Source organism: Limulus polyphemus, unplaced genomic scaffold (assembly GCF_000517525.1).
Source record: "Limulus polyphemus unplaced genomic scaffold, Limulus_polyphemus-2.1.2 Scaffold1, whole genome shotgun sequence".
NCBI classification, from domain to species: domain Eukaryota; kingdom Metazoa; phylum Arthropoda; class Merostomata; order Xiphosura; family Limulidae; genus Limulus; species Limulus polyphemus.
Window position 1 is genome coordinate 3,734,773 of NW_013665611.1, and position 21,020 is coordinate 3,755,792.

Genomic DNA, 21,020 nt, shown 5'->3' on the forward strand with positions numbered 1-21,020 from the left:
TCTAATACCAAGGAAGTTTCTAATTAATTTTGATAAAATTACGTTTGGGAATAACAAAGGCCCAGTTCCGGAAACTGTTAAAAGAGAGGTTGAAATAATTAGGAACCATCAAGGTGACTGAAGAAGTTGATGATGACGAAGTGGAACCAGGTATATATATTAAAGCAGAGCAGGAGAAAGATCAAGATTTGAAACCAATAATTGATTTTTATTGTGTTTCACACCCTGCTTGGGAGAAGGTGTCTAGTCTAAGCCCTGTGACAAAGCACTATTGGGCACAATGGGACCAGTTAAAGCTTGAAGATGGTATTCTTCTCCGGAGATGGGAAATTGATGACTCGGCAAACAGTTATACCGAGAAAGTCACGGGAAGTTGTGCTGCATCAATCCCATGATACTTTAACAGGAGTACATCTCGGGATTAAGAAAACATTGAGTCACCTACGACAAAGATTTTACTGGATAGGTATGAGGCGAGATGTGGAAGAATGGTGCAGTACATGTAGTGCTAAAATGGGACCCAAGCATAAGGGACGCCCACCTTATGAAGAGTCCCCTGTGAATATCTCAGAGTTTGTGGAAGTGTTATTGGAAAGGATGGATGATATTCACCATCAAGTGCGTTCAAACTTGAAAACGTCTGCTGATTCGATGAAGCTATCTTATGATAAGAGATCTACTGAAGTCAGCTTTGAACCAGGAGACAAGGTGTGGTTGTATAATCCCAGGAAGACCAAAGGGAAGTCTCCTAAGTTGTCTTCTCCATGGGAAGGCCCATATGACATAGTGGATGGTCTCTGAGACGTGACTTTCTGGATAAAATGTGGTCGGCGAGGTAAGCCAAAAGTGGTGCATGCCAACAGGCTTTGGCGTTATCACGGTCCAGGACATTTCAGTTGGGACAAAGTGAACAAAGGAACAAATGACGCTGCTGAAGACGAGTCACCTGAAAAAACCACTGTCAAAGAAGAAACTCTACTCAGTTTTGAGAAGGGAAACGGTGAAGCTCTTGATGAAGTTACTACCACTAACATGACTGTTACAGACGATAGGACATTTCCTAATGAAGCAGATGAACCCCACGTGAGGCAGAAGCCAATGAGATATAGACCAGTACGGAAGAAGCTACGTCCCGTAAAATTAAGAGACTTTGTTGAATTGTAATTCTGTACATTTAATTAAGTTATTGTTAATTGTTATTGGTTTAGTGTAAGTGGCTATTGTTCGTCCTGAACAATACTAAGGAGGGGGCAGTGCTGCGTCAGTGGAGGTCACGTGACTAGTATTACGCCACGTCCTTCTCGAACATTCACTCCCTTCCTTAAATCTCGGGATCCTTCTAGATATAGTGTAGTTTTGTATGTATAAGACCGGCCACGAAGCGACGGTGGTAATGTGAAATTGAACTGAGTATTGTTGAGTCGAGCACGTGAGACGTTCGGTGAGAATTATAGCGCGACTGTTGAAATTAAGTGTATCGCAAAGTTATATTCGGAAAGAATAAACCAGTTTTATTTAAGAAAGGTCTCGTGTCGCTAAAGTTTCGTCGGAACGAATTTACGGAAAATTAACTAACGAACGAAGACGTAACAGTATTTTGGCTTGTATCTTATCTTTTGTGTTGCCTGTCATGTTTGTGTAAATGTTTCACAGAGGCAAAAGCAATATTCAACAGTTTCATTACCACTGTGCACATTTCAATTATTTCATTGAATTTTAAAATTCAAGGTTAGGGGCAGCCAAAATGGCCTGACAGTGAAAAGTTGTACTTTGTAGTAATTATTTCATGTTTCTAGTCTTTTTTTTTATTTGAATAAGGTAAACATTTCATGTTCAGCTAGAATTAAAAAAGAAATTGCCACATTCTGTTTTCCAGCTGTGTGTATCAGACTGTAGGGTTGGCAATGGAATGCTGATCAAGGAATGTAGTTAATATCCTTTTGCTTTAGGAACCTATTGTTCTGGGTTATTCCCCTGTGATATGATTTACACTTTCTCCAGAAAGATTACTGTATAGTAGAACACACTACGTACAGAAGGACAGTGATACCTTAAGGTTATAACCTCCCTTATTTTTCGGTTGGAATGATCACCAGTAAAATGTGTAACTCTAACTCTGAAAAAGTAATGTTCCTTAATAACAAGTTACCAGTCTGCAAATAAACAGATCTTCAGTAGAAGCATTGTCTATTATTAAGTGCACTTGTTTTTCTTTGACTATTTTTGTTATTAACAATTACTTTTATTCGCTTTTGCACAGGTCTCTTTCTTCATTCTTGGCCAGTGTCAACTCTGTGACTAATTTCCTGATGTTCCTCCTACTATTGCAGCACTACTCTTTAAGAAAATCAGTTCATCTTAGAATACCACAAAAATATTGGAAACATACTACTCTCTTCAGATGTAACATTTAAAACATAATTTCTTTTTCGGAAAGTAATAAAATAAGTTCTACCTATTTCTTTTCATAATTTGAAATTGTTTTTCTTAAGATAAAAAATATTAGATAATCTGTAAAAATGCAGGAAGAGGTGTATCATGTTTGAAATTGCTTTTTTCAAGGTTAAAAAATTAATCTGTAAAATTGCTTTTCTTAAGATTCAAAAAATTAAATACACCTGTAAAATATAGGAACAGGTGTGTCATGCTTTTGTCAGCAGGTTTAATATTTACCTCTTGAAACATGCAACAGAGAACGATGGGAATATTGGACTGCGTGTGCAATTTATTCAAACTAAATAGTGTATAGGCATAGTATTCAAATTTTTCTATCACACCAAAATACACACTACGATTTGCTAATTTTTGGTTGTTTTAAATATTTTCTCCAACAGTTGAAAAAATCTGTAAATGGATTATAATAACTTTTATAACATAAAGGTAATTTCTGACATTCTTGTATTGTCTTTGTAGTTTTTAAGCATGTAAGTTAATAGTATACCTAGTCCTTTTTCAAACAATTGCATTTTTTATGAGTTATAAAAGAACCAGCAGTTACAATTAAACTGATTTCTTTGATGACTTAAACAAATGTAAATCAAGTAAATGATACTGTGCTATTCTTCTGGCTTTACAGACACAAACAAACAAACAACACATCCTGCTCTTCATGTGCTTGAACAACACTGTATGCACACAATGGAATATACAGCCAGGTCAGGGGCCTCTGCAGTTCAGATATAATTGTCTCCAATTTTGAACTACAGACCAAATGAAAGGCAAACTGCATGAAGTCGATACTTTAACTCAATATTGGGATGGACTGTCACTCTTATGATGCTCCATAGCTGAAAATGTGAATGGAATTTGGTGACACCAAATCCTGAGACCCTTGGATTCCTCAGTCGGGCATGCTATCCACTTGGCAATGCTTAGACCTGCTTAACCAAACCAAATGCCACACCATCAGCTATCTGCACTGTCTCCATTTTGGAGATCAAATCCAGAATTCTAGCATTATAATCCCTCAAGTTTACTGTTGAGCCACCAGGGAGGTTCTGACATTCGTTACTATATTAACTTGTATATTGTCAGTTCTAGTTTTGAATTTTAAAACTTAATTAATGAATTAAGAATTGATAATTCCATGTGTGCTTTTAGTTGAATACTGAATTCTTATAAAAACTATTTCCTAAAACAAAGTTGTTACAAGTATTGATTTTTTTGTGTAATTTATTTAGTTAGAGGTATATTTACATAACATTTTGTTAAAATTCAGAACATGTTACCAAATAAGTTTAATTTTCATTTAATGGGGCACTTATAGTCAGATTGATGACTTTATACTTCCTTTCAGATCAGTTTTTAAGTTTCTCTACAAAAAAAATTACTAAATAAAATATAATGGGTACATAATTTTCCTCAAAAAACGTAAAGAGTCAATGTATGTAAATGCCATTTTGTTTTTTGTGGGAACAGCTACATTTTCAGTTGTTCACAATTTTTCTTTCAATCTTTAAAATCCATATATAAAACTTAAAACAAAAACAATTCTAAAATGTATTTATTTCCAATTTATACTTGCATTGAATGGCTGCTTTGTTTTAAATGTTATCAAAAATTCAATTAACACCTTTGTTCACAAAGCATATTTAAATACAGTGCTTTTTTATGAATGACTCTGTTAATTAAATACTATGTAACAAAAATAACTATTTTCCTACTCCATGTATAATTCCTTTTCATTATATATTTAATAGAGGTAACACATCTCACACTACTGAAGTCTCTCCCTACAATCTCATGAACTGATTTACAAACAAAAAGTTGAATTTTCTTAACCCACAAATGCTGTAAGGAATTGTCATTTATAGACGTTTTTAAAATTCAAAGATACAATCTTTCTAATAAATCCTTTAAGGTGATTTATATCAGTGTATTGGATCTCATCAAAAATACAATGGATTCTCAAAATAAAGTTTTACCAACCTCTACATAGAGAAAAAAAAAAAACATTAAGAAATTAAGAGCTTGATAAGTAATAATTTAAATAACCTACAACAAGATGGTTGGGTAAATAGCAAAAAGCCTAAAACACTGTAGTAATTTGCAGTCAGTGATAATGTAAGTAGAATATTGCAACAGTTGTAGTCAATGATAATGTAACAAACAGACCACATCTTCACATAAAGCAAACCATAAGGCTTATCATAGGATATCAAATTCAAAATCAAGCCATACTATTCTGGGTTTATTTTTGACACTAATGGTCAAACTTCAAAAACAACATACATACTTGTAACACAAAACATTAAGAACACACTACAAACAATCTCAATACTGTAAATGTACAAAAGATAAATATACAACTAATAATTAATCTACACAGGAACCAAAAGACATTAGAAGCCATATAAGTTGTGCTATAAGTTGATGTTTGGTTATTCTGAAACAACATAATTCATACAAGTTATTCCACTAGCTAGTGACTTGTATATATATATATATATATATTAACAGAGCCAACACAAAACTCAGTACATTCCTATTTTGCTGTTGGATTTTTTAATGAAATTTTCCCAATGAATGGAAGAGAACCCAGCTCTGGTAGAGACTGAAGAGAAATAACAGGAATTCCAATTACCCTGTTATTTGCATTGAAATTTTCAGAAAATGTGTGAGAAGAACACTGCAAGGCACCAACAGGGATTATACCAATTACATCAGGTGACACATTATCATTTTTTTTTGTCAGATCTGCTACGGGAAGAGAAAGATTTTCTACATACTTCTCCAAACAACTTCCAAGGCAGTTGTTTAAACATTGGTTATGATGAAGCTTCATAATTTTATAACAGAAAAATGTTTTCATGCATTTCGAACACTGATACTGTTTTACGTGTCTGTTTCTTGTGTGTTTTAAATGTTTGTTTTTTATAAATTTTTGAGATTTACAAAAAGAGGAAAATGATCTTTTTCTAAAATGCAATTGTTTATGATACAAATAATTATTTTTCTTTTGAAATTTTTCCCCACACTTTTGACACACAAACTGCTTCTGATTGGAACAATTAGAGTCTATGCTAAAGCTAACTTTATTTTGCAATACTGACATCTCAAGTGGCTTACTGCAATTTCTCTTACATGATCCTTCCTTGACAACCAAACAGGACCTTTTTACATTTTTTCCAAAGGAAATCTTTTCCTTTCTGTTGACAGCTACACCATTTATTATTTGTACTGCCAAAAGTCGCACATGCTTATCAACATGTTTCTGTAAACTAGTTTTCTTATCAAAATAAAGATCACAGTATGGACAAAAAAATGCCATGACAGTTTTCACTATAGTTCTGCAACTATTTCTCATACTGTTATTATTATTTCTTTCACAGGTCTCTCCATTGATAGTGTTTCTTTGTGAAATGTCTCTCTCAGATTGTTTTTTAGGATCTGCAACATTTAATTTTTCACTCATTCCTAAACAATTATTAAAATTCATATTTTTTCCTTCTTTCTCACATAGGAATGACTTTTTCTGCTCGTACCAGCCTGATTCTTCTCTTTCTTTTTCGTGTCTATCGTAATTTGGAGAATATAGTGAACAAGAAGCTTGGGAAGTTGTAGCAGAATCACATGATTTAACAGAACATATTTCAGAACTTGGAGCCGAACCATGAGAAAGCTGATCTGATTTCCCATATATGCCAGGAATGACAAAACTTTTTTCTGATTCATCATCATCAGTGACCAAAATGCTCTGAACATGAGATTTTACATGTACTTCAAACTCATCTTCACATGAAAAATCTAACTGACAGGGAATACATGTATATGTCATGTCTTGCAGATAAAGAGAATCAGAAACTTCTGAGTGTCGAACATCTGCTTTTTCGAGCTCAGTTACAACACCCGATTGAACAGAGATGTCAGATTCCACATCTGAGATCAACAGCTCTGAATTTGCTGATTCTTCACAAACTAGTTCTTTGTCAGCTCTTAATTTAGAATCTATTTGGTTCATCAGTAATGAATGATGATTTAACATGTGACTTTTGCAATCCTTCTCATTCCTAAATAACTGCAAACACCTGTAACAGTCATAAGGTCGGTCATTCCGGTGTATAGAGAGGTGGTCCCAGCAAGCCTGATGGTCAAATCTAATATCAAAGGAACAATACTGACACTGCCACCTAATTGCAACATCCACCTTTGGTATTTCACAAGTATCTCTCTTACATTCACCATAACTGACACCATTATCATTGCTATAATAAGGATGAAGAGGATTCTGATTTTCAGAATGATTAACCCATTCCATTTTATTACCTTGTACTCCTGTTAGCTCAACAATTAAAGACTGGTCTGTTGTAGAACTAGGAAAACTAGAAGAGATCTTATATTTTTGTCTCATTGTATTTACAGATTCTGTTCCTAAAGAGTTCAAAAGCAAGTTTTCAAATGTTTTATCAGACATGTTGATCACACGATCATCAGCCTTAGCAAAGGAGGGCAACTGTTTCAGAAGACTCTGGTTATCTGCTAGCCGAGTGGTATCCCTCCTCCTATCCAAACTATCAGTAGCAACATTGTGCCGATGTCGTAAATGATGAAGAAATACATTTTTCTGTCTGTAATTTTTGTTACACAGCTCACAGTGAAAAAGTGCTGTTTTACTATGTAATGCCTAAAATTGGAAGAAAAAAAAAAGTTTAAAAATTGGGTTCAGTTTTTAAAAGCTAAATCAATATACCTAAAATTTTATGCTTCTTAAATAACTGAATATTCATTTTCAATAATATTCATGTTCAAGAAACTGATTCTTTTAAATAGTTTGTGTCCTTCTATTAATAAGAATCACCCATACAAATGTTTTTCAGAAGCACAGCTGTTAGAAAAAGAACAGAATTCATACTTTACATTTTGGTTATGTGGTAAAGTTTTTAAAGTACAAAGTTAATGAAGTAAAAACTCTTATTATCTTATGTAACATTTCAGATGTTTAAAGATGGAGTGACAGTTTATAATAAATAACTTCACTATTTAAACCAAATTAATATACGAAGAATAGAAACAAAATAAGAAGAAATATATAAAATCAGAAGTTAAATTATGCTACATAAAAACTTAGTTCACCAGTCATTTAATCCTTCTGTCTATGGCTGATCAAAACTCATTTTTATTTGTAAAAAAACACTTGCTAATTCTATGTAATGCTTTACAGTGATTCTGCTCTGGCACTCTTCTCTGACAGGATGAGGTACTCTCGAGTTATCTGCAAGGTTAGCCTTGGATTTCCCAGAATAAATATCCTAGCAACAAGTTAGATAATAATTAGAAAGAAGTCAATGTTATTGTAAAGTCATTATAGAACTACAAAGGTGATCAATGAAGCTGATGTGTCAAGCTTGAAGTAGTTCACTGTCGTTTTTGACCAAGCAGATGTAGATGTGAACACACTAAGTAACATATTGGGTGGCAAGACATGCAATGCCTCCCTCCCCTATACCACCTCAAAATTTGACAGTTTATCATCTATAATCTGTTCATCTACAATAGGGACACCTTTGAGGATTTACCACCACCTTTCGTTACTGCAGTCAACCTTCCACCTCCGCTAGCCAGAAAATCTGACAGCACGTCAGATCTCACTGTTAATGAAATTATTAAGAGTTTAGGAACACATTTTTACCTGTACCAAATATAAGGCAACAGATGGGTAGAAAATGCAGTCTCAAGTTTGAGGGGAGGTCCACTAGGATCAGAAATGGCTTTTGAATTTAATGATAGCCTAACTAACCTATACACAGCTGTGTTAGATGAATAAAAAACTTAGTTGGCTCAAGAACTATTCAGTAGGAACTACACTTGAAATACAGTGGAGAGTTTAGACACATTTATTTAGGAAAATGTAAAATTATATACATTATGGAACCCTAAAGCTACTGAAAGAGAAAGTGTTTGATATCTCAACTACATGTTTCATTAACACAGTACTTGGAATTATACTATGTTGTTTCTACTACCAGTGTGCTAACCTTCACTAAGCAATACAAGTGTCAGTGCAGAAATAAACTGAACATTTCTAATAAGAAGTGATTAATGGAAATGAAAACTATTGAAATGTTATCAAACATTATAAATCAAATAAGTAACCTATCTATGAACTGTCCTAATAAAGTTGTACATGTAAAAAGAGAACACAGCGATGATTGAAAGCAGTAAGGGAATGAGGTGTCAAATAACGAAGCTTTCATTTCCCTTACAGTAAAATCCTTTTTAATTTACATAACCACAACTGAAACTTGACACTTTGAAATTAATGATGTTGAAGTAATGGGCTAAACAGACACTGGGCCTGATTATTATGGATGAAAACATATGGCAACCAGAGGGGTAAAGCACATACCTCCCCCAAGCAGCATCAATCATATTCAGTTTTCAAAAAATACAAACATGTATCCATCATTATCAATAGACATGGATCATTATTGGCAGGACAATGAGAAATAATATTCTACACATGTCCACCAAGTTTCATCAAAATATGATTATTTTTGACTGAGCTGTAGAACAACAATAGTGTGAAAAACTGGTCCACATGTTAACAGATAGGGATTTTTTTTTATTTTTGTGACCATGACCCTCCAAAAACTAATCACTTCTAAGTTGGGTCATAGTTAAAATCTATACCAACTTTTGTCCAGAACCATTCAGCCATTTTCAAGAAATATTGCTGACAAACACAGGGGTGAAAACATAACTCCATCCACCTTTGGTGCTGGAGGTAATAAATTAACGAAAACAGCCCAAACTTTCATTTCCTAACACGGAATGAAGGAAAAGTGTCTCTTGCTGATGAATGACAAACTGTTGACAATTACAGCATTTCATAACAAAGTTATTGGTAGCAAATGGAATTATGGAGCAAACAACTGATATTGTAAAATATTTAGCAATATCTTGTCTCACTGGTTTAGATTTTATCCAACAGGATGAAGTTAATAAGGACTTTCTAAGAAATGTTATTGAAATAAATGTGCCTTTTGCTGCCTGTAATACTTCAATGAAACACTGATCACTGAAGTGTAGTGCTTGTAGGAATGAAACTGAAAAATTATTGAAATATGCTAATATTTTTAATGATAAGTCTGTACTTTCAGATGCAACTGAACCTATCACTGAAACCATTAGTGAAAAATCAAAATTTAGTAAACAATGTCATTATTTGTTCACTAAACTAAAAATGCTTCACAAACAAGTGAATGAAATGTTCTGTGATGGATCAATTGGGCCGTCCATTTCTTAGGCTTCTCCAGTAGTTATTGGCAAGATAAAGACTAATGATTTATGGTTCTATGTGGACTAAAGAAAGCAACAAGTAATGCCTTTCAGTTCAAAAACATGCATCTGCAACTTTTCAAAGACTCGTAGATAAGATCCTTTAAAGATGCAAAAGACTGTTTAAAATCATATATTGATGACATTAGTGTGCTCTCATCAACATTTGAACACCATCTCAAAGACCTCAAACCAGTTGTTTTATAAGCTTTGTATGGCTGACCTGACTGTGAAAATTAGCAAAAGTAAATTCTGCCAACCAGAAGTATCCTTTTTAGGGTTTAAAATTACTATGCAGAATACATACAAATGATGAAAGTTAAGATGTAAAAGATTTTTCTACTAAAGAAAACTGTAAGGAGTTAAGTATCTATTTTAGGTACATGTGTTTTGAAATAATCAGTTCATTTCTAGCTAAGCTGCAATTACTCAACCCTTATACCATCTAAGCAGAATGCATGTTTGTCATGATATAAAAGACTGTTTAGTTTTAATATTATTGATTAATTTATTTTGTGAGTGAATATTATATTATTATTTAGTTTTTGTTATAATAAGAGTTAAAAACAAACAATTGTAGGAAGTTGTGTTAATAATTCATTGATGATGAGACTATACAACGTTGCGTGCAATACACTGACGTCAAGAATAAGATTTATAGAAGAGGGCAGACAATTAAGTGATAAACATATAAATAGTGTGAGATGAGCGGAAACAGCAGAAGAGAGTAAAGCTACAAGCAAGAAAAAGTTTGGTGTGAAGTTAACTGCTGTAGAAGTGATAGGCCTAACAATTAACATAGGCCTAATGTTAACATGTTAGAGTAAGACTAACAGTATAAAAGATAAGAAGAAGAATTATTCCATCAAAGCATGGTTCTAAAGTAATTGAATCAGCCTGAGTGCACTTTGACAAACGGAACAGAGGATCTTTTGAAGAAAGAAGACTAAATGATTACAGTAACTCGCTCCACAATTGTAAGTGAATCACACACAGAATACTAGTGCAATAGTAATAGAAAAGATAGTTCAGCTTGTCAACAGAAATTCTAATGTAACTGAATAGACCTAAGTGGACTTCTGACAAGAAGGAGAGAACTATATATATAGTGTCTATGATATGCCTATAATCTCTATAGTGTAAAGAATTTGTTGTACATATGCTTAACTTGTTTTGAATACATATATATTATTTTGAAAACAAGTGAAGTGTGTGCTGTTCATTTATCGTTGAATTTATCACTAACAAGTCACAGACACTTACTGTAGAAGAATCTTAAGCCCAACAACAACAGAATATATAATTATACTATTAAAAAATACAAGTAAAAGCCTTTTATTTTGACAACAGGTGAAAGAATTATATTTTAAATTCTGACAATGTTGAGTAGAATAGGATTCCCTAGTGTCAATATGCATTTGATAAGATAAAGCAGGCACTGATAATGGCCCCAATTTTCTCTATGCAGATGCCTTAAGTGTTCAAATGGGAGCAGTTCTATGCAGTGTTGCAATTCATTCAATTTTGTAATTTGTTATCTTACTCTGGTAGTATTCTGGTTGTTTGATATATACATGGCCAGTTATGAATACCAAGAAACCACAAAAACTAAGCTAATTTAACATTATACTGTACAAAGTGAAGATACCATTAATCAATCAAATAATTTACATTCATACATACATACATACATGTGTACATATAAGTGTTAGCTTGTATCAGTAGAAACACCACCTGCTGAGAGGACAACCCAAATGAACAGCTATTACATATAACCACCTTGACATACCAATCCACTCCAAATCTAAAAGCTGTACAAAACCCTAACTTCAAATTTCTTAGAGAAATATCAACCACAGAAGGTCATAAAGTACATATGTACATGAAATAAGCATAAAAACCATCAAGTGCATATTATCTGTGCTAGAGGGGTTATGCAATGATTTCAATTTTGATACAGGTCAGTTGGAAGTCAATTTGCAAGAAAGATCACATACTGATGCTGTGAATCTTTAGGTAAATTTAAAATTATTTTGATAACAAAACCTAGTGCTAATGGCTTGAATAGAACTAAAGTTCAAAGAATAAACAACTTTAGATTTCTGAAACTGTAATGAACTATTGTCAAATGAACTGCAATATGATCAACCTGATCATTAAAAATGAAAAATACTCAATACCCACCATTTAGTAATAATGGTAATCTTAACTTAGTAACTATTTAGAGTAGTTTAATTGTAATTATTTTATTGAAAAAATTAGAGAAAAAAAAAAAAACACCACCAGTCTCACTTTGTGTCTCATCAGCGTTCCCTTCTGACGAAAGCTTTGTCCACAAAAAGGGCAAATGTGTGGTTTGACATCTTGATGAATTAGAAGATGCATCTGAAGCGTACATTTCCTGCTGAAGTATTTCTTGCATACAGGACACTGAAATTCTGTAGGTTGTTGATACTGATTTCCCTTGAAACCCTTATTCATGACAGCCACTTGTGATAATGACATATTTGCTTCAGGATTCATTGCTTAATTTTACCTGATCAAGATATAAAACAAATACTTTATTTTTATTACAATCATTAACTTATTTGACTAAATCCTTAGTACAAAAAAAGATAATTACTCCTCGCACCTCAGTTACATGTTTCAATTAATTTATTCTTATTTGTAAAATTAAGCAAGTGACAAAAAAAAACTTAACCTTTGGTTGTTTTGTTCGCTTTTCAGCATGTCTCTTAATGAAATGCATCACACTTAAAGTAAGGTATTTCTTCTCATCTTGTATTATGTGATTTTAAAGTTTCAGAATATTTCTGTTCATGACAGCTAATTCCAAAAAAGTTTTTTATTTTTGCTGTTAGAAAAATAAAATGCCGCTTTTAAAAAATGCTAAATAGATGGTATAATTTCATTACACTTAACTGTTTGACAACTTCCAGCAATTGCTATATCACCCACAGAATGTCAGGGAAAAAAAAAGTTCATTCTTGTTACTTAAAACACAAGTGTGTTCCTTATTCTTATGAATAACACATTTATTACTTTTTGTAAATTAACAAATTCAATTATACATGATCATGAACACTAAGGTACAACATAACTGTACACATGAATATTTAGTATTCCTGGTTGATGACAGTGGTAGGTATGAATAACTGTAATTCTACTATAAAAAAAAGTACCTAAATAAACATTATTTTAAAAGTAACTAATGCCTTAATTTAATACTTACATAAAGTTTGTTCTTATTAGCACCATTTAAACAGATTAATATTTTTTCCTTGAATCATTGTAATTTTTTTTTTAATTCTGTTTTAAAATTTACTTTGTCTAGATACAATAAACTGTTTTTAATAGATCTGAACTCTTCCTGTAAACCAATATATGATTAAACTAGAATAATTCCTCTCCTTCACCAACCCCTAAGAGATGGCAGATGCTGTAATGTTAGTCACAGATAGGGTGATATTATTAATAAAGTAATGCAAGAAGATGATGAATTTTTAAATAAGTCCAAAACGACCTAAATGTAGCTGTTAGTATAGTATAGTTATGTTATTCCACGAAAAAGTTTTACCAATGACTAGAAGTACACTTGTCTGAAAATATGTTAACAAATTGTTACTTTGGGTTTCAGACCCATGAAGCTCTCCTACAAGGTTTACTGGAATTGTATTGCACCAACAGAAGTATATTGGAACATACATGTAATATGGTACTAAAATAAGAACCATGTAGAAGTTTCAAGAGACAGAGAAAAAAATGTTAATTAATTTGTTAATATAATTTCTGGACACTCTAGTGAGATGCTTGTTGTTTTACAAGACTAGAAAGAACAAAGATGAATATGAGTCAACCATGTTTTTGAGCCAAATACAAACAGATGTTTTCAATCCTCAACTTTTCAAATTATATATGAATTTAACTGCAAAAAAAATATTATAAAATGCACAAAATGCTTATGGTTAAAATTTTATTATTAAAACCTAGTGCTCATATTTTTGCCATCATTATAGTTTATTTACCTTGGCTATTCTTAATGTAAAACTCTTAGCATTTCTCCTCAATATTTTGAAACTAGACTTACAGAAGCTTTTATGCTTCTTCCAGTCCCTCTATTTCCATGTAAACAACCTGAATACATGTAAATGAAACCATACTACAATAATAGGTAACCCTTAGCAAAACATAATTATTGAATGTTACAATTTTCATGATCCCTGGAATCCCAAACTGACACCACAACTGATCACACAAGTACATCAGATCTCTCTGTCAGTATAAAAACAAGGTAAAAAAAAAGGAGGGGGGAGTAGAAAAAAGAGAAAACAGTAATTCAGCACTCATTCTGTAATACAAATGTCAGATATTTTTAAAGGTGTACCATTCAGAAAAAAAAGAAAAGAATAGAGTTAATTACAGAATCAGTTGGAAGTTTGACAGCCACATAAAATTTACTAGAGACAATTTTCATTACTGCCTGTTAGCTAAGGAAAACCTTTTTTGATTTAGATTGACACAAGACTTTAAACTATATTACACTTTTCAAATATTTCAGTACCCTGAGCATTATTTATATGTATTTTTTTAGCTTTGTAATTAGTTAATTTGGTACTGTATTATTTCAGGTAACATTCACAAAGTCTTTCACTGCTGGATTAGTCCAAAAATGCACCCACAAACACCTACCACTTTAGGTTGTCTTACTGTAGATTTATAACAAACTACTTAATACACAAACTTTTTATATGTTATACCACTAAAAAAATAAGATGCACTACATTTTAGTAGCTATACACGTACATCAGAAAAATGTTACATATACTATTTTCTTATCATTTTTACTTACGTTTTATTGAAAGAGAACAGAAAACAAGAAAAACATCAATATTTTGAAAGAAAAAATTATACTAGACAGAATTAACATTATGGTTTTATACTCTAGGTGCATGCCAGAGCATACACAATTAAAAAACAATTAACATTTCTCTCACAACAGGAAGGATAATGAGGATATGTTAATTAGAGATCAACCCTACAGATGTTTTTCTAAAAAGAAATCAACATGAAAATGTTTTATATTTAGCACATTTACAGTCAGCTACTACATATACATGAATCCGCATGATATTTGTATTCAAATGATAAAACACAATTTCATGTCACAAATATGCAAATAATATGCAGCAGGTGGAACAAACTATCAGAAGACTTGAAATTGGAGAAACTAGCTTCAACGCAATCATGCCCTTTTCTTCAGTCTCATATTGTCTTAAACAGTACTAATGACATATGATCAATAAAATGTATAATACAGTGCAATGCAAAAATCATAAATTAATATCTGTAATATTTTATTTGCAACAGATAATACTGAAACTTCATAAATACTTTGTGTGATAAGTAAACAACAGATATTTATAAAGGTGCAGATTTTGGTGTCAGATGTACATCATCCAGTATCTACTACAAACAAACAAATAGTTATAACATAACCTATAAGAGCTTCAACGAAAGAACTGACAATGTATTTTGCAATTCTATCATGACTTAAGTTTTTTGTAAAGCAAAAAAAGGCTTGATTCCTACATCATCTTATTTTCTAGGTCATTTATCCTTTAAAAACAACTAAGATTCAGAGATTCTCATACCTTCAAGCTTATATTTGTATCTAGACAAATTAGTTAAATATGCATATCACAAATAACATGGACTAAAGGTAGAGCTGGGCAACTTAGTTGATTAAATGATACAATCTATTACGAATGAGCATCGGTTATATCAATTAGTGTCCTGTAAATTAAAAGATTAATCAAAATTATGATTAAATTGATTAATGTCACAAAAATAATTAACTAACCCAAATTAATGTTTCCAATTATCATTGTTTTGAATTAGTTGAGCTATCCAAATAATCAAAATATTTCTATTAAGGGTTATCATTACTACTTTTGATGGATTCAAGGTTGTTCATCTTAATCAATTAGTATCATAGTTCATGTAAACAATCAACTCTTATTTTTAGTGTTTCCAATTATTACTATTTTCAATTATCCATACCTCATGTGATCACAAGCAATTAGTTTAATGTAATCAATTTATGAAACTGATCATTAACCAAATGATCATATTCCACTAATTGCTCAGCTCTAGCTTAAGAATTATATGGAATGAGCTATAATAAAAAAGCTTACATACAGATTAATATGCAAATCTTATAAAAATCTGGAATAAATGCAGAAAAAAACAAAATCTAACCACATCTAAAACACCATTTGGCAAAAGTCTGTGTGTGTTTGTATATAACTGGAAAAGCTCTGGACCAGTTTTCACCAAACTTGACATGCCCCCTATCCCTAAGTCTTTATAGTATATTGTGTCAACTACCTAGCAAATTGCACCTGGCATCTAACCCCCACCCCCATAGAATTACAAGAAGGGAAGTTAGATCCAAGTGCCTACTCCACCTATATCACTCTGGGGGACTTCCTACGTCTTCCTAGTGCATTAAACAGGTACATCAGTTAGTTAACAATGCTTTGAAAATTTTGGTGTACATCATGTAAAAACACCATGGCAAGACCATATATCTTCTAAATGTCTTATCATGTCTTAAAAACATTTGTGTAGCCAGGCCTTCAACTTAGCTTATGAAGCACCGAAATTCAAACATATATGGAAGGATTTGTTTATATGTATATTACTTTGGTGTCTGAGATAAATTTCTTTTTCAATTTCAAGTATGATTATTTATCAAGAACAACATGAGTTCATACATAATTTTAAAATTTATGTTGTGGTGGTGAGTTTGTCTTTCATTTTAGGACTTGGACATACTTGGCTTAATCTAAAGAATAAAGGTGAGAAAAATATCACCCAGTTTATCATCCCCTGCCTACACACACAGATATATAAATACAGCCTCAATGAAAAACTTTACCATAGTTTTGCAATTCCAGAAGACACTTTGGGTTTTCAACACTATAAAGGTGCCAGGAAAGAATGATGAAGCTAACTGAAATAACATTTTCAGCCTCCCATGTTATTTTAACTTTTCATTACAAAGCTTAACTCGAACAATATAACATTACAAGCAGTTTTTAGTTTAACAAATATTCTAATATCAAACAGTTGCATGTACTAACTCTGAAGAAGCTGCAAAGGCAAAACGTTGGTTAAAATAAAAAGTTATTTTATAATTATCTGGAATATAAAGGTCGTTTTTTCCTAATTTTGTATTTACAAAATAGTACATACTTTACATATGATATATCCATTAATTACGTATAACTATCAAATGATTAAGCTTTGAATAAATCCTATAAGAAAGTCTGGAAGTGGAACTCGTAAGAAACAGGATGCTGAAAGTGAAAGGTAATATGTCTAAAGTAATTTTAAGCAAAAAGGTGTAGAGTATGATTTAAGTTTAACTAATTTTTAAATTAAGCGTTAATTTTAGGATTAAACCGTTAACATACAACTCTCATAAAATTAAAAATGTTACATAGTTTCTTAGAAAGTTAGACTGAATGTTACGCGTGTAGTTTTACTTTTTGTCAAAATATCCAATTTTAATTTTTAAACAATATATTTTTATTTCAAACTGGTAAAACTTAAAATTAAATCTAGAGTATAAATATTCAAAACTATTTCCAAATTCCACCGTTCCGCTGGCTAAAAAGTTGGAACAGTGGAACTTCCACTGAAAGTGTAAACTCAACTTAAAAAGAGCGTATAAAATTCTTAAAAACACTGACGTTTTTTTAAATTTGTCTAATACAATGATAAACTTGCAATATTCTAGAAATCAGATTTTCTTACTTTCCTCATTCATACACTTGTTACGTGTTAGTGACTATTTGTATTACTATAACATTAGATACTTAGATTACTAACACTAGAGCAAAATTCGCCAAATGAAGAATAGATAACTAACGTACTATCGTTAGCACGCCTTCTCCCGGTGTCTATTGGTTACGGTAACAAATTACTTGTAATTTATTTATTTTAAATAAGTAAAATACTGAACAAAAATTGTGTAATAATTATGAATCAACTAGCATGTAAGTGAGTCTTACAGCTGGATTCACTTTAGTTTTAATTAAGAATGATATGTATATCTGTAACAAAACAATACCACTATCTGTAATTCAATATAATGATTGGAGTCAGTGTATTATTTCGTTTAAATCACTTGTGACAACAGCTGCTGCTGATTCACTGTGAGTAAGTCAATTAAGTCGTTTAGCCCATGCGTGCAATAGGTACCATTCAGGTTGGAAATACTTTTTTACTTGCGGACAACATAATTTTCTTCTCTTGAATAACAAAACAGTTTTTGAATGAACATGCTTGCCCTTTTATCGGGAGGGGGGATAATGTAATAATCATCCCCACTATTCGTTGATAATAGTAGCCCAGGAGTTGGCGGTGGGTGGTGTTAACTAGCTGCCTTCTATCTATTACTGTTAAATTATGGATGGCAGCACAGATAGCCTTCGAGTAGTTTTGCGTGAAATTCAAAACAAAACAATACCACTATCAGTAATTCAATATAATGATTGGAATCAGTGTATTATTTCGTTTAAAGCACTTGTGACAACAGTTGCTGCTGATTCACTGTAAGTAAGTCAATGAAGTCGGTTAGCCCATGCGTGCAATAGGTACCATTCAGGTTGAAAATACATTTTTACTTGCGGACAACAAGGAGTCATTTATTACTTCATGGATGTAATATGCTGACCTTCACTGTGATATTCACAATAGCCAAAAGTTTCCATGTGTTAATTTAATTCTTGACTAATATTTCAACCCGAGACCTTTCACAACCAGGTGAATACTCTACTAACTAATCTAAAAGGTCAACCCACTAATGCTTGCTAGTAATACACTTTCTAACAACTTAAACTACCATATGATGGTCCACATCCACAAAATCCGGGTTCAGGACTGTTAAATGAAGAATAAATTGAACACAGACAGTATAGGAAATTATGCAAACACAAAATTCATTGTTTACTTACAAACACAGCGTTCTGTTGCCCAAACTTGCCAGGCTTCTTTTGTATGGCTGCTAGGGTTGAAAGACAAGGATCAAGAGAATTCAAGAGAGAGAATCCTGGAAATACCCGACTTAGCTACTCTGACCAGACAAAGACAGTCAGGTATCCCACAATCCATTACATATTTCAACCTAGGGTCCACATGCAGTCTTAAGCCAAGCCAGTTGTACAGATTTCTTTATTGCTTATTTGAATAGGCTACGTTCCAAAAAGTCCATAAAAAAACTCATACATACATACTAACTTGAAACTTGAGAATAAAATGTTGCAGTATGTAGCATTTGCCTTGAGACATCCAGTCACCAAGAATGTCATAATATCATGCAGAAACTGCATGGAAATTAACAAAACTTTTACGTGAATATACTTGAACACGGATTATTCTATTCTAATTATGGAAGGATAAAATTCATGAATGTTTCACTTAGTACACCACTATTACTACAGCCGACAACACCTTATATCATATATAAACGATCTTGTTAGAAAAATAAAACTGTCACTAGTCTCTTTTTTTTCTTCAAATTTTAAGCTTGTTTTCTCTTGTCCTATTATTTTCAGAACATAGTACAAATAAATCAGTGGTATTTTCTTATCAATCTTCTGTATAATATTTTAAACTTCAATAAGATCACCTCTTACCCTTCTTCTTACCCTAATAACCCTCTTCTGAACCCTTTTCAGTAAGTGAATATCCTTTCTTAGATAAGATGATACAAAACAGTATTCTAAGTAAGACCTAAACCACACCAGTTCTTGTAGGAAATAAATGTAATATTCTCAAATAACCCAATTTCCAAACAAGTGTGAGACAGAGAAACCCACGGAAAACAGCAGATCTATCTAGTAATAGTCAATTGTCACTTGTAGTATCAGCAGCCAGAAAAGTTTATCCCAGTGCAAACCCAATTAACTCGGATGTTTATTACAATACTGAAATATTCTTGTGAGAAGAAAAGACTTCACCTACTAGAGAGAACAAAGAAGTGAAGCAACTAGAACGAGTTAATGTTAATAATTTTCTGATCACGTGCTGCCACCATGATAGTGCAACAACTAAATAATCATAAATTTTGAAACTGCAACATCACTATAGAATATAGAAAATACATAACATGCCCGCATGTCACACTTTCGCCCCTTCTCCCTCTTAGGTCTGTCCCCAAGCCAACAACTAAAATTAACTTTATAACCAATCCTAATTAACTCGTGACATAGTCCAGGAGCATGTTAACTTTACTTTATTCCTAAGAACACTTACACGCGAAAATGGACAACAAAAAGCCTCTGATAATGAAGCATATTCAATACAAAAATAAACCCTTTGCCATGGTTTCCAAAAAAGCTATTAAAACAATATAAAGAACAATGAAGTAATTAAAAAGAAAATTCTTTTAAACTTTAACTTTGGTTGAACACAAGACAATAATGAGACCTTTAACCATAATCTTAAAAGATAGAATGCATGATGTAATACCTTTTAACAATAATAAACCCACATATCAAAATACACTTTAACAATAATATAACAAGCAAGATATAGGCACACATATATATAGAGACAAAACACAAGAGTGGACAGACTTAAAAAATAAGTAAACCAATCACAAAATTCAACCTAAAAGAAAGTAGAAAAACAAAACAGAAAACAAAACAAACAAATTTTTTAATGATTACATCAACAAAATCTCATTTTACAGATATTTACTATGCATATATATATATATATATATAGTGAGTTATTTTTTTTCTCTTTTCTTTTTCAAAATAATTCCTTAAAAGGGGTAAAATGTTCACCCAAAAATCGAGACTTGCAAATCCTTAATGGCTAAGTACAACATATAAAAACACACACTCTAAAATCAATTCATGTACCAAAAATTTTTAATTCTTGGCTCTTCCACCCATTTTCACATGCATGAAAGAGCAATCCCGTGTTAGGTAACCGCAGTGTTATCTTGTTCCAATAAATTCTGGTGTCATGGCATCAGATTTTCTTCTTTGTATCGTACCTGTGATTTTCTAAGGTAACCCAATTTCCTATAATGTGTGAGCCTCTTGCAGGCTCTCCTCTTTAGCACGGATTCTCGTCCTAAATTTAGACCTGTAGACTTCTGACTGATGTTGGGTTCCATACCTGAGTTCCAGAGCCTCTACCAGTGCTCTATAGTTGTGTCTGTC

General features: G+C 32.3%; 1 protein-coding gene across 2 annotated transcripts; it reads right to left on the reverse strand.

Annotated features, from left to right (window-relative positions):
* Positions 1-4,657: 4,657 nt before the first annotated feature.
* LOC106461411 (zinc finger protein 91-like) lies at positions 4,658-17,688 on the reverse strand. 2 transcript variants are annotated; one of them, XM_022390912.1, is made up of 3 exons: positions 17,599-17,688; positions 12,070-12,313; positions 4,658-7,123 (listed from the first exon to the last, which is right to left on the reverse strand). In XM_022390912.1, the coding sequence occupies exons 2-3, from the start codon at positions 12,298-12,300 to the stop codon at positions 4,985-4,987; spliced, it is 2,370 nt and encodes a 789-aa protein (XP_022246620.1). In that variant the 5' UTR covers positions 12,301-12,313; positions 17,599-17,688; the 3' UTR covers positions 4,658-4,984. The 2 variants fall into 2 exon arrangements, with proteins under 2 accessions (XP_022246620.1, XP_022246671.1); XM_022390963.1 differs by lacking the exon at positions 17,599-17,688 and adding an exon at positions 16,718-17,294.
* Positions 17,689-21,020: the final 3,332 nt, after the last annotated feature.

Coding starts and splice junctions, on each gene's coding strand:
- LOC106461411 (XM_022390912.1), bottom strand. CDS start 12,300: ATGAATCCTGAAGCAAATATGTCATTATCACAAGTGGCTGTCATGAAT. Junction 7,124..12,069: donor GAACGCTGATGAGACACAAA/GTGAGACTGGTG, acceptor TTCCAATTTTAG/GCATTACATAGTAAAACAGC.